This window comes from Ciona intestinalis, unplaced genomic scaffold, assembly GCF_000224145.3.
Source record: "Ciona intestinalis unplaced genomic scaffold, KH HT000184.2, whole genome shotgun sequence".
NCBI classification, from domain to species: Eukaryota; Metazoa; Chordata; class Ascidiacea; order Phlebobranchia; family Cionidae; genus Ciona; species Ciona intestinalis.
The window spans coordinates 78052-91429 of NW_004190506.2; the positions used below are offsets into that span (position 1 = coordinate 78052).

General features: G+C 39.4%; 3 protein-coding genes across 3 annotated transcripts in view; 1 reads left to right on the plus strand and 2 right to left on the minus strand.

The window, feature by feature from the left end:
* Positions 1–683: 683 nt before the first annotated feature.
* Positions 684–4364, plus strand: LOC100185088. The gene is made up of 5 exons (XM_002127932.3): positions 684–1370; positions 1766–1952; positions 2267–2317; positions 2846–3102; positions 3212–4364. Exons 1-5 carry the CDS (start codon positions 1067–1069, stop codon positions 4129–4131), a joined length of 1719 nt encoding a protein of 572 aa, XP_002127968.1. The 5' UTR covers positions 684–1066; the 3' UTR covers positions 4132–4364.
* A 2095-nt stretch (positions 4365–6459) lies between these two features.
* On the minus strand, positions 6460–9066 carry LOC108950505. The gene is made up of 2 exons (XM_018816382.2): positions 7524–9066; positions 6460–7267 (listed from the first exon to the last, which is right to left on the minus strand). Exons 1-2 carry the CDS (start codon positions 7918–7920, stop codon positions 6672–6674), a joined length of 993 nt encoding a protein of 330 aa, XP_018671927.1. The 5' UTR covers positions 7921–9066; the 3' UTR covers positions 6460–6671.
* Positions 9067–10274: 1208 nt separating this feature from the next.
* The window catches only part of LOC100176499 (metabotropic glutamate receptor 4-like), an 11293-nt gene continuing 8189 nt past the window's right edge, over positions 10275–13378 (minus strand). The window contains exons 14-16 of the mRNA XM_018816381.2: positions 11677–11819; positions 11364–11440; positions 10275–11068 (exon numbers count right to left, since the gene is read on the minus strand). Coding sequence (XP_018671926.1) covers positions 10989–11068; positions 11364–11440; positions 11677–11819 — 300 coding nt within the window. The 3' untranslated portion in view covers positions 10275–10988. The remainder of the gene's footprint in view (positions 11069–11363; positions 11441–11676; positions 11820–13378) is intronic.

The following is a 13378-nucleotide window of genomic DNA, read 5'->3' on the forward strand; positions in this document are numbered from 1 at the left end:
CGGTTTGTTATTTTAGTCACATACGCGGGCTAACGTCCACGTGCGCTTGTTATAACGCTATAACCGCTTTGTTGGCGTTTTCGTTTTGACCAGATTAAGGCAGCTGGATGTCCAAACATTTTATTATTGCTCTCAAAGAAAAACGACAAGAGTCTTTTCCAGCTGTATCCTCTTATATACAGCAGGTTCACATGGTGCCGTGCCTTTATATGCTTTTTATAAGACTATTGATTATCCCGGCTGCCAATATGGGCAAACATGAGATGTCATCTCATATGTTCGCTCTTTAATCAAATCACTTATGTGAAGCAGGCCTTTGAGTGCTATTCTACGCCCTTATAGTGTAATATCGATTGCGTTTCAATTAGAAGTTGATATTTGGTAAAGCCCAACAGCAGAGAAGCATTTCATCCAGTCATTATAAAACTTGGTTAGCCATAAATGGAGTCGAATCAAGTACTGCCCAATAAGTGCTAGTACATAGTGCTATTATATATTTCAACGTGAGTTTCAGTGTTGTTTATGGATATTTAGTGTTGTATCAACTATAGCAAAGTAACGTATCCAATATTATGAAGCCACTGAACCGTTCACGTCTTTTTTCGCCCCATGTTGTGACCGCTGGGTCAAATTTCATTCGGTACTCTTTGTTGTGTAGCATGTACTGACTTACGAAGTGATATAATGTCGCATAGGTTATAGCTATTTGTTTTCTAAACAGCCATATAAAGTGTTTATACAATATAGGCCTTGTTTAAGGTAGCTTTGGCCTTGTAGTAGATTGGGGTAAGATGGTTCATGTTTATATTTTTTGTCGTCTCATTTGGTAGAAATTAAAGAAAGTTTACAGAATGTATAAACGTGCTCTCAAGAATTTATAATAACGTTGTTAATTGGTAAAAATATGACCATGACAAGGTATAATAGTATATGCTAATGGTATCCTTCTTTCCCCACAGTACTATATGTGAGTTTCAAAATCATTGCAGATCTTACTAAGGGAGGGGCGCGGGTTTTGTATCTATTAATAACACAATAATAAGACTTACTGATCCGTGAGAAACCAATGGCTCCTAATGATATCACAGCGGGGCACGGAGGTAATAATTTCCCGTCAAGTGTCCGTAAGAAACCGATGTCTAAACCCCCTAAGGATCAGCAGGGTTCAGTGACGAAGAAACACCTTAATTTTCGGATAAGTAGCCCTTTAACTCCATGGGGGGACGAGACGACAAGCTCAGAGTCGAAAAAGCGAAGGTCGTCGTTGAAAGGAAAGGGAGCAAAGAATAAAGATTATTACAAGAAAAAGGAGAAACGCTCAAGTGGTAACAATAACAGAAGTAACAAGAACTTGACGTCTCCAAAAGAAAGTAAGCAAGTGCTAATATAAAAGAATTTTTATTTATCTCTTCGAAAACAATAGCGAAGATCATGTTATTTAAAGAACGAAGAGTTGAGAATCAATCGCAATACAACAGTTGTTTTAAGCTGTTATAAAGCTGTTGCAGCGATTCTTAAAATTTTTAATGCCGTTACCCCTGAAAATAAAATGATGAATCTTAATTAACCCTGTTTAAAAAAAACACATTAAAATTATCCTAAGACACCAGAATAATATATAAATGTCACGAAAGTGGGCCGAAGTATTAACGCTTACAAAAAAAACGGTAAAAACAACTGCTTGACGTGTTGCCCTGCACCCATTAAGAACAGTACTCAGGCCACTGGTTAAGAAACCCGGGTCTAATGCGTAATACATTAACAGGGTCATCTTTTCGCTACTACCCCGACATCCATGAATATATAAGGGAATACCGACATATTCGTGATCGTTTAACAGCTGGCCATAAGGATTGTTCATGCCATGGAACATACGGGCCTGAGGAAATAGAAAAGGCGTACGAGAGCCTTGGTCTACCAAGCAAACTAGTCAACTACAGATTAGGTCTAAGGTGAATGACCATCATTTGCTTATCCAACGTTTTAAATTTGTTTACAATACCTATATCTTACTTAATTATAATGTATAGTACTGTATAGGGTAAAATGGGATACTGTTAGCGCCAAAATTTCTTAATTCCTGAACGAGTTTTGCACAATTAATGTCGCCTTTGGAGTCGCTGGTCTACGGATATATAACTCTGAAAATATTCTTTACTTCAAAATGGGACGATAAAAGAGAATGAGAACATTTTTCATCTTACCCCACCCTACTATATCGAATAATGCATTTACACATCATGTTCAAAGTTTGTTCATGTTTCAGTAAAAAGGATCCGTGGTCAAGCATTTCAAGTCCAGCAGTGCAAGCAACAACGTAAGCACAGTGCGCGTGTATGTATAAATACCTAATAATAATACCAGACTTTAATACGATGAAGCACCCTTTCCATGCTTTTAAAGTTAACTTAAAATATAAATACCAGGCTTTTAAAAATAGTCCTGTCCGTCCCCCCGACTACGGTTCAAATGATCTTATTCAAGCAGCGCATCCTTTCAGCCCTCTTTTCTAAAAAAATACTCAACTTGTGTAAAATGCTCAGAAATTCTTTGGGACCTAACGTTACGTATAGTAGGTTGGGGGAAGATGGGACACCTTTATCACATAATATTTAAATATCCGATCCTGTTTTTAACAATTAACAAAGATCTATGAAAGCCGTAAAGTTATGGTTTTATAATTCTTTGAATGTTTTATGTTTACTACCAAATGTGACCAGTAAATAGAATGAAAAGGTGTCCCATCTTCCCCCACCCCACTATATACAATATATATTCTCCCAACACCACCTTACCTACAAATGGTAGAGCACTAGAGCTATCAATTAAACAGCGTATTCTTCAGCTCTCAAGATGCTGCAGCCGATCTCGGAGAAATAAATCATGACGTCAACAGCGAATCCGGCGAAGAGCGAGAAATCGCGAGTCCTGAGGCAAGGAAGCTAAGGAACAATTTGAATTTATCTCCGCTGAGAAAACACGTCCGGCTGCCCGATATGAAACATTATCCCGTGCGGGATGTCTCGGGACTTGGAGTCCATGATCTTGTGAGATACGCAACTGCCGCTGGCGAACAAAGTCGGCAAAATAAGAAGTTAGCTGGTACGTTAACGAGTTTTGCTAAGACTATATTTGAAATTAAAGCGTCGAGGCAAAAATTATGTGCTAAAGGTGCCCCCCCCCCCTTATTAAATGTAATTTACTGTTACAGAACTCAATGTCGACCCTCCAAAGCTTCGTTATACCTCATATGATAAACAGCGACTGCCTTGCCCGCCTTTACATGCGATGGAGAAGACGATGTGTCGGGTGGTCGAGCTTTCCCTGGAAGAAAACAAGGATAAGCAGAAAACGACTCACGACTCTGATCCGGAGTATTCGAAGTCCGAAGGATCTTCCAAGAGAGCAAAAGATCGGTCCAAGAAACGATGCGAGTCAATCTCGGATGTTGTGAAAGATATAGATCTTCCTGGAGACGCTTTGGCGATAGCAATAGAGACGAGCAGAAGTAATCAGTCTTCTGTTCTATCCACAGCCATCAGCCCTCTGTCGCAATCTTTGCACAGTTTGACTCCAAGCAAAAGCCAAACCATACGAGAGATGCTTTCAGCTGCTGTAACGGAGTTGCAACCGTTCAGTCAGAATGTAGCTGAAGTTTCATTGCCGCAAAGCCCTCAAACATTAGATTGTAAACCCACAGCCGCTAACTTGCACGCACGACCAGTCGTGTCTTTGAAAACTTTCCGCCATCTTGGTTACAAACCGTCCATGAGAAAATTCCTTCACGAGATATATTCTCCAACCTCTGAGTTTGGGAAACAATCCCCTACCTGTCTCATATCGGGCAAGTCGATTAAGACGCCCCACGCTATAACGATCGAAACTAACGACGGGTCCGATTCTAAAAGAGAAGACAAGCAAGACCCATACGCCATGTCACAACAAAGCATCTGCGCAAATCGAATTCTAAAACGCGTTCGACAGCGACATATAGCGATGGAGAACTACGACGCTTTACGCCGGGAAATGGCGCTAAAGAGAGCAGCGGAGGCCAAACCAAAGCTCGCAATATTTTCCAAATGTCACACGGCCGTGAAATCCCACGTGTCTGTTAAAGGGGCAGCTCTTTAAATCTATACAGTACTGTGAGGTGAGACGGGACACCTCTAGCACATAATGTCCAAATAACGCGTTTTAAACAATTAAGAAAGAAAAAAATGGGATATTATGTGCTAACGGTCTCCATCTTACCCCAGTCAACTATATATATCAGATCGTGGGTTTAAGTTGATTAAGTTTTATGTCTGCCTTCTAACCAATGCTGTTCCGATTTATCTGCCAAATACACCATGTAGACAACCACACGTCGAAGTTATATCGATAACTTGTCAATCAACCTCTGATGGCATTACCGATATTGTCCAGTTAACATAACTTCCAAACCGGCAAACATTTAGTTTCTTATCAGATTTCAGCAAATTTAAAATAAGTAATTTGGTAGAAATGTCGGCAATACTTTAAATGGAAATTGCGTCAGTTTATCACGTGACTGGTTAGATAGAGAAGGATAATATGACTAGACGAAATCATATTTCTTTACAAATCATTACACCAACTAAATGGTCACTATTGTGTTGTCTAAATTGTCAGCCATATAAAAAAAACACATGCAAAGTTGCACATGCGGTAACTCGTAAGCGGATGTAGAAAACATCCGTGTTAAAACGACGTTCTTTACTCCGACAAACGACGATAAATGAATGTCCTTAGATTTGTTTAATGCGACTTTATCCGAACTAAATCGCCCGTACGTTTATATTGGTAAAACAGATTAATGACGTTGTAACATATTTATAGCAAATTTAGATAGCTATAGTTGTATATTCATATTATTTTATGAGTCATTTGGATTATTTTCTATGACGAATCTTTCATGTTTAAGTGCTTGATCTTTTTATAAATTTCTTGTAATTGTAAAAACGGGGTTCCCCACAAACGTCGAATCACCAACCGCAAGAGTTCCTGTTTCACAACTTTCACGATTCGGGTCAAATGTTCGCTCTCATGACACGGATTCCTGGCTGTCAGGCACATCGACAAATCCCTAAATCTAGGCGGGAACTAAAGACCCCAGGTCGGGCCGTTTACTTTCTAGCACCCGACCCCACGCAATACGGGGCGTTGCCGCTATAGGGTGACGCAAAACTCTTTCGTCACTTGTGATATTCGAGTCGATATGAGCTACGCCCTTCGTATACCCCAGTATAGGCACGCAGTACGTACAACAGGCAGCACGCATTACTTAAAATACCTTCACCGTCTATTTCACGCGACCGATGACAAACGTACACCAAGCGACAGTCACTTTCTCCCAACCTAATGAGTGGGGAAATAAAACTCGTACCAACTTAAACACACACGGCCAACTTAAACCCACATCCCAAGTCACTTTATGGCTTACTATATGACCATCATAATACTGCGTATCATTGTGGGGTAAGATGGAACACCTTCATCACATAATATATAAATATCCTGATCACGTTTTAAGCAATTAACAACGGTCTATTGGAGTGCTAAGAATACGGTTTTATAATTCTTTGAATGTTTTCTTATTTACTACCAAATGGTACGAGAAAGTAGAATGAAAAGTGTCCCATCTTTCTCTACCCTTTACTGTATAGTAGGCTGGGGTAAGATGGTTCATGTTTTCAATTTCCTTTATCGTCCCATTTGGTGGTAAACAAAAAGGAATTTAGAAAATTATATAACCGTATCCTTGCGACTTTAAAATAGCGTTGTTAATTGTTAAAACGTGATTAGGAAATATGGGATATTATGTGCTAACGAAACCCATCTTACCCCACAGTATAATTCCATGGTTGTGAACATGACACATTGGCTGTGAATTCTATCGACTAAAGCCACAAAAATCTCACAAATTCTTATACTAACATTTTACGTCTAAACTCATCAATCTTCATACCAATCCACAACCGTATGATTTAAAGCTTCCAGTAAAATAAACACCTTATGACGTACACACCTGGTTTAATGGTGACTTATAATCCGATACGACATTCTCTATGTTTATATGTAAACCACTAAATCCTGTGAAATAACCGGCTTTCTGAGTTTGGTGTTGTTGTTTGCCCGTGTATTATCTTTAAGCACAATTTTCTACACAATACAAGTTTGATTGCAATATGTGTTTGCAACTTATTGAGTATCTTGTGTGTTTGAATTTACCAGTCACACTTTTTAGAAATGTTTATTTTTTTACAAAAACTTTTTACAAATGTTTATTCCCCTATGTTTTTTTTACATTTATAACATGTTTTGATGACAGTTGTTTTGCTGTTAATTCCTGTCTGCTGTGCCGTTTTAATTAATATGATCTTCGCTATTCTTAGATATAAATCACATGCTGCAATAAATAGCATCGATGAAGGCGTTTTTAAGATCGCAATTTTTTATTGCGCAAAAACGAAAATCTTCACAAAATAAATTGAAATTTAAGGGCATAGTAGAAGTAGAAAAACAACATATTTACAACAAGAGCGGGAGTCGAAGTAGGTCTTTATTAAACCTGGTTTAAGAAGAGGCTCGAAGCGAACGAACCGGTACAATATTAGAACAGAAAATAATTTAATTTTGTGAATTTAATATTCTCATTTCAACCTCGCACCGTAGTCGTCTTCGTGTTCTAATACTGCGGTTGTTACTGCGATATAAGGAGCCCCGTATATTGAGATACCAAGCCTTAAACATGGGAGTATCTCGCGCCTTCTGCGGCAGAGAAGAGACAGCCCGAAGTCGGGCAATCTCCAAGATGAAAGCAAGGGTAGATCAGCGTTTGTGATGTCTTCGTCTGTAAGATTGGAAGTCGTTTCATCACCAGAACCTGTGATCCCGACTTGCGTAACATTGAACCTGTATCTGCGTACCAGCGACGATGATTTCGGGCGACTTGCTCTATTCCTGCTCGCTGATCTGTCTCCAAGTACCCGGTAGCCCCAAGCTTTACCCCGGATCGCCTCCAGGAAGCCGCTATCGCCATTTTGTCGGATCGGAATCAGGAACGGGAGAATTTCGACATCTCTCCGGAGAACGGAAGCCCGAGCCCGGCCGGCTCTTCTCGATGTTGCTGCATGGGAAGGCTCTTCCACCACTACTTCAACGTATACTTCAGCTTTTCTTAACCGCATGTTTTGATCCATGTTAGCAAAATCGTCGCTTTCGAATCGGAAGACACCTCTTCCATCGACTAAAACAAAAGAAAATGTTTAAATTCGATTCACCTTATGGTTTGAAGTTTAATTGGTTTAAAAATTGAAACCAGAAGTCATTTTTTTAATCAGACCATAACCCAATCTTTTATTGACGCCAAGGTCCCAACGCGCCCGAAAAAAATAATAAAATAGATAGATTTTCAAACCGTACTTTTTGGGCCACGAAAAGGGTGGACAAATGGGTAATAAAGCCGCAATCTCAACGCATTGCTTTTTATAAACTGATCTTACCGTTTCTGGCAAATGCTGTCGGAGTAGTGATTATGGTGTCGCCATACGACTCAGGAAAACTGAAATGTTCCAGCATGCTGGTTCGAGGGTTGCTAGATGTTTCATTTCTTTGCCTTCCCATTAAATTACTGCGGTTCCTAAACGCTTGTCGTTTGCGCTTATGTCGCTTGTTTCTTGGATTTTCCGGCGCAACGAAAATGCCCTCACTTGCACCACTGACACTTCTTGCTGCTGTGTCGTCAAGTGGATTGCTCCCAGATTTTATTCCAGACGGGACATTTTGCTCAACTGGTGTTTGCGCACCGGTGCTTTGATGTCGGACCCGATTCAGGGATTTTCCTGTAACTTCCAACACAGCGAGATATAAGAAACACAGAACAGCAATGAGTTTCAGCATCGTTGTTTCAGAATTATATTGAAAAAGATTGAACAAATCCTAATCCTCCCTGGCAAAACAATCTATGATAATATCACGATGCGGGAAAGATTATCTGGCAAGCCGCTGGGACATGAGCCGTTTATTTATATGCGTCAGTAGTCGGTTAACTCTCGGCTGAGACGCGTCGGATCTCACCTGTCGACGATCGCTGATAAAAGCGACTGTTACAAGCTATCGTCGGCCTTATATAAACCTCCGACACCTTTGGCACTGTTAATGCCTTTTATGGAGCAGTCGCCGATTTACATTCGCGTTATTTACCGATGCTGATGCCACCCAGCGAGCACAGAGTGCGTGCGGACTCCCTTCAGAGTAAGAACCTTATAAGCGAAAGGGAACGTGGGAAAATGGGTTACCGTGCCCGAGTTCATAAGGTTTCGACTCGTAATGCAACTAAAATAGACGAGAGACCGCTAGCTAAGGTGGCTTTTTGATCCGCTACCTTTTGCTTGGTGCAAATATTCCGCTATTTTTAGACACGTGTTACGTGATTAACAACAGGTTTCTGCTCATACGATTCGAACCGTACTTGATTACAATATAAGTCATACACCATTAGTCGCATCAAAAAGAAATTTTAACAAAATATTGCCGTATGTTTTTAATGCAAGTAATAATAAGCGGACAACTGCACTTGTATCACCATGTTTTGTATTGAATTTAAAGGCAGGCGAATCGCTCCATATACTTTTGTGGTTTACCAAAGCCACAGGGTGGGGTTTTGAACCCGGTTTCCCTTGGTAACTATCCGCTTCCGAATTCCAAGTCATGCGGTATGTACAGGACTCGGGTTTCAACCACAAGTCATCACGGCCCTTTAACATTACATGTCGCTCAAAACGCACTGCTTCCTTTACGCTGTTGTAATGGGCCGTGTAGCTGAACGCTACTAACGGCAACAGGAGTGGTCTTAGTTTACATTGCTGCTCAAATCGACCGATTTGCGACCGGATATTTCAGTTTCGGGTTTATTGGCTACTTATTTTTGCTACTTTAAATTTTTATTTTTACCTACACCAAAAAAAGGCAATGTTACATATGGGGTAAGTAAGCGGGCACGAGGTGTATGAAACAAAACACCTGTGTTATAACGACTTTCGTTTCTTTACCACGACAGGATAAAACCGGTTACATGTGTGGTAACTTGTAGGAACACACGAGGTGTATTAAACAGAACAGCCTTGTTATAACGACTGTCGTTCGCCAGCACTAGAAGATGAAACAAGTTACATTCAATAAGCTGACAGGCACAATTTTGTTATCGTTTTCGATCAGCCGATTTATAAAAAGAATGAATAAACGGTCGGAAATTACTTTTTATCGCGTGGGTAAAAAGATATGATATATAAAGCTCCACTGTTATTTTTTTTCTTTTATTGTTTTTTTTCTTCCCCTTAAATTACGTACGTTTCTAAACTTAAAACTATTATCTCATTTCTACAGCGTTAATAATCAATTATGAACCGAGACAATTTCTTGGGTTTTATAGAAAGCCGCGAATCATTATTTTACAATCAATCAAGTGCGGTACCGCTGTCATTTCTCCGGCAACTCAATTACATGGACCGCACTCGTATACGCGTGGCCTGGAAGCGACGCCCTTAAGCTTTATATGTTTGTAGGTCTGGTTAATGGACTTCACTAATCCGATTACCCGTAATTGCAGTAAACACGGTCGCGTGGTTGATCGTCATTTCGCCGCCGATTCTGCGGGAAAGTTCGCCGAAGTAACGTCGGTCGGAACTGGCGAAAAGACCAAGTTGTAGGCGAAACGTCCCTGGCAGGGAATAGGCCATTTCTTTGTCTTGGGGTCGACCCAATTCGTCATTTGTGTCTCGAGCAACAGCTTCGTAGAAACACAAGCGACCTTGCGAATCTTTGAACCCCTGAAACAAAGGGCCTTTGTAATTCGACCGAAAGGTCGGTGGAGAAATTTTATTTATTTTGCGAACTCGCCGACATATTACGCACAATAAACAGCTGTCGGGGTCTATAAACTACGGCCCGGATAAATTTTGTAATTAAATATAAATTCGCCTTATAACAAAGGCTTCGTCCAGGCTCTTAATTGCGTATTACAGTTTAACACTTGGGCGGTCCCTGGCGCAATTATGATGTCTGTATACACTGCAAGTGGTAAGCAAATATAACGTATATAGGGATCCGGTCTTCGTACAACGGTAGCAACTTATAAGACACCGAAGATCGGGTTACAACACCCTCCGTGATTTTGACAGCTTACCGCAAATAATTGCAAAGTAAATTTTGTAACGATCGCTTTCTATATTGCCGAAACATCCAATAAAGTGGAGCATTGTTCGACGATAATTTTACTCATTGCGTCACAATATTAAAAAAAGAGCTTATTTGTTCCATATATGATACTGTGGGGAGAGATGGGACATCTTTAGCACAAAATATCCAGATATCCTGATCGCGTTTTGTTTTCTACCAAAAGGGAAAAAGAAAACATAGTGAAAATGTGTCCCATCTTCCCCCACCATACTTTGAATATATTCCAACGAGAAGACTAAAATATGAAAAAAATAAAAGCAAAAATAATCATGTACACAGGCCTCTTTATACAAAACTTTACCTTTGACACCGTTTGTTAAAGTTTAACATTCAATAATAGTAAAATTATTTTTACATACGTGATCCTAACGCTATAGACATGCCATGGAACCTGGAATTTGGACCAAAGTTGGTTCATTTCGGTACCGTGGCACAATAGTTACTGGTATGCCTCTAGCCAACAGTTTCAATTCAAGGCTCGATGCTGCTATTCTGGGCAGCATATATGTATTTGCGCAAGACACGAGTTAATTAATTCAATCCAATGGTCACTAATAGGTTGTTTAAATTGTCAGCCAATCCCTATACGGTCTAACTCGTATGAAATTCTCCCTCTATTACAGTGATATATATGTTTAATTTCAATATCAAGTGACGTTCATTCGTTCACGAGCGTTGTCTTATAATCTCATCGGCATAGAAGTACATGGGGTGGTACGTATAGACCTTGTTTACAACTTGGCGTTTTCAATTGGTGTCATCTGGAAAGACGAGGTGCTGGGAGGGGCTCGGTTATAGACAGAGTTTTGACCTAAAGAAATAGGATTTATAAATCACCGATTTTTTTGAGTGTGCTGTTATACGCTTAATTACTGAAAGGTAATTGATCCGACCCAGTGGTCACTGATGGGTTGTCCAAATTATTCGGCATACACAAAAAAAAGAAGAAAAAAATCATTGCTTATAAAACTATGCACATAGTGTATGGATAATGGGCCAATCATGGCTTTAATCCCAGGGTCCATGGCGTGCCACGCTATGGGACCTCGCCCACACAGAATAGAAATGTTCATAATATATCTGTATAAACGTGTATAAATGATTACTTTGTGGCTGATGGTTCGCCGTTGTCAGGTTGTTAGGAGTTTTGTTCGCATCGGTGTTAGAAGGCAACTGTTGTATGCTGAAAAGGAAATTGGTTGGTTACATTTAGCTCATTAGGTATTTACGAAATCTAAATAGAATACTGTGAGGTAAGATAAAAAACGTTATGGCTCGACGTGTCGCTATTGTGGGCGTGTATTTTTCCTGTACAAGACAGCATTCCACGACATTAAAACTCAGTGGTCCTTTATTATGGGTTGTTAAAATTTTAACTATACATAAAAAAACGAAAGAAGCATTCATATTTATTGATACCTTGATGGCCTTGCTGTTGAAGACATTACAGTCTTGGGTGTATTTAGTTCGGGTTGAAATAAAATGACGTAACATCGGAAACCGAACAAGCAAACTAGAACGGTGATTGCACTGAGACTGAGGCAGATGGAAAGTGAAGCGATCTATATTAAGAAATCATTTGGTCAGCATTTACCAAAAGTAAAAAGTAACTCGGTATATCATAATCTATATGTAAGGTCGGTGCGTCTGATAATTAAGGTCCTATAATATCTCATTATCTGTATCTTCTTTTAATTCTGATTTAATCTACAATTCAATGCTGAAATAGCAATCAACGGGTTTCAACATTCCCCACTATTAAAAAACCAACATCATTACTGTGACGTAAGTATTGTCATTACTGTGGCGTAATCAGCGCGTGGACACGTAAGTGTCTTAATAGCGTAAGGTTACTTAACGAACTACCCGCGATAACATGACGAAGCAATTATTATTTTCCCCGTGTTGTACAGAAAGCTGATGCAATCAGAATAACACGGGACTTGTCATGATGCAATCAGAATAACACGGACCTGTCAGAATACGGCGTTGCCAGTTCAGGACTACAGTACCAGCTGTTTCATGCGGTTTGGTATTGCGTGGATATTATCAGCGTTTTCATAGCGAAGGCTTTAGTTTAGATACTGAACAGTGGAGATGTTGTATTCACATGTATTTACATGTATTGCAGTAATTGGTGGTGTATTCGTTAGGTGCATTTAAATAGTTCTGAAATGTGATGACAGTGATAACAAGTCGTTGCTGATTTGCTGCTGAGTTAAAATCAAAGCATTTCGTAAGTTGTATTTGTGTTTGTTTTCATATATACTGTATATGCCCTTTACGTATTTTTAATACTGTTTTTACGTGATGTGTATATGAACGATGCTACATAAGAAAATGTTTTTAGTAGATATGCGACCGATATTTGTATTAAGCCAAAGTTGTAACCGGGTAGTTTCGTATGTATGTCGTCTCGTCTGTTTTGCCAACGGTTATAACCAAAGTTAGTATAGACCAAGTTAGGAAACGGATTGTAAAACAACGAGTCTTGTTATCCATTGTCTCGCGTCTATGACGTCATAGTCGCCACCATTACGGAGCCCACGGTATAGCATTTTATCATTGCTGGGTGCTGTTTTTCGTTTAAATATTGCGATTTTTTAAAAACTAAGCACTTCTGCGCGTAAAAATGGTTTTCTACTAATGTTATATCTTATCACAATAATAAACCTCACAAAAATAATCAACTTTTATTGAACACTCAATCGATTAAAGAGTAAAAAAACAGAAAATATCAGGTTTACTAGCCAAAAACATAAAAGAACATGTTTAAAATATAAAAATACAAACAAAAATAACATTACCATAAATACAAACGCATAACATTACCATAAACTGGTGTATCTAGCTGCAGTTTTGCATGTAAATTGCCGTGATTTTACTTTTTGGCTCACAAACTTAACACGTATACCCGGCAACGAAACTTAAGGTATCTGTGTAAAATTTGCCTAATATCAAAGTGACATTGAGGAAAACAATACCAAGTTATTATTTTTGGTCCTCTGCTTGAATTAGTAAGCTACCTTTTTTGCGTTACGGGTCTTTATGAAATCGGAAAACGCGAACACCTTATCTGCTAGTACTTAAGCAGTTTGAAGCTGCATGTCCACTCATGTTG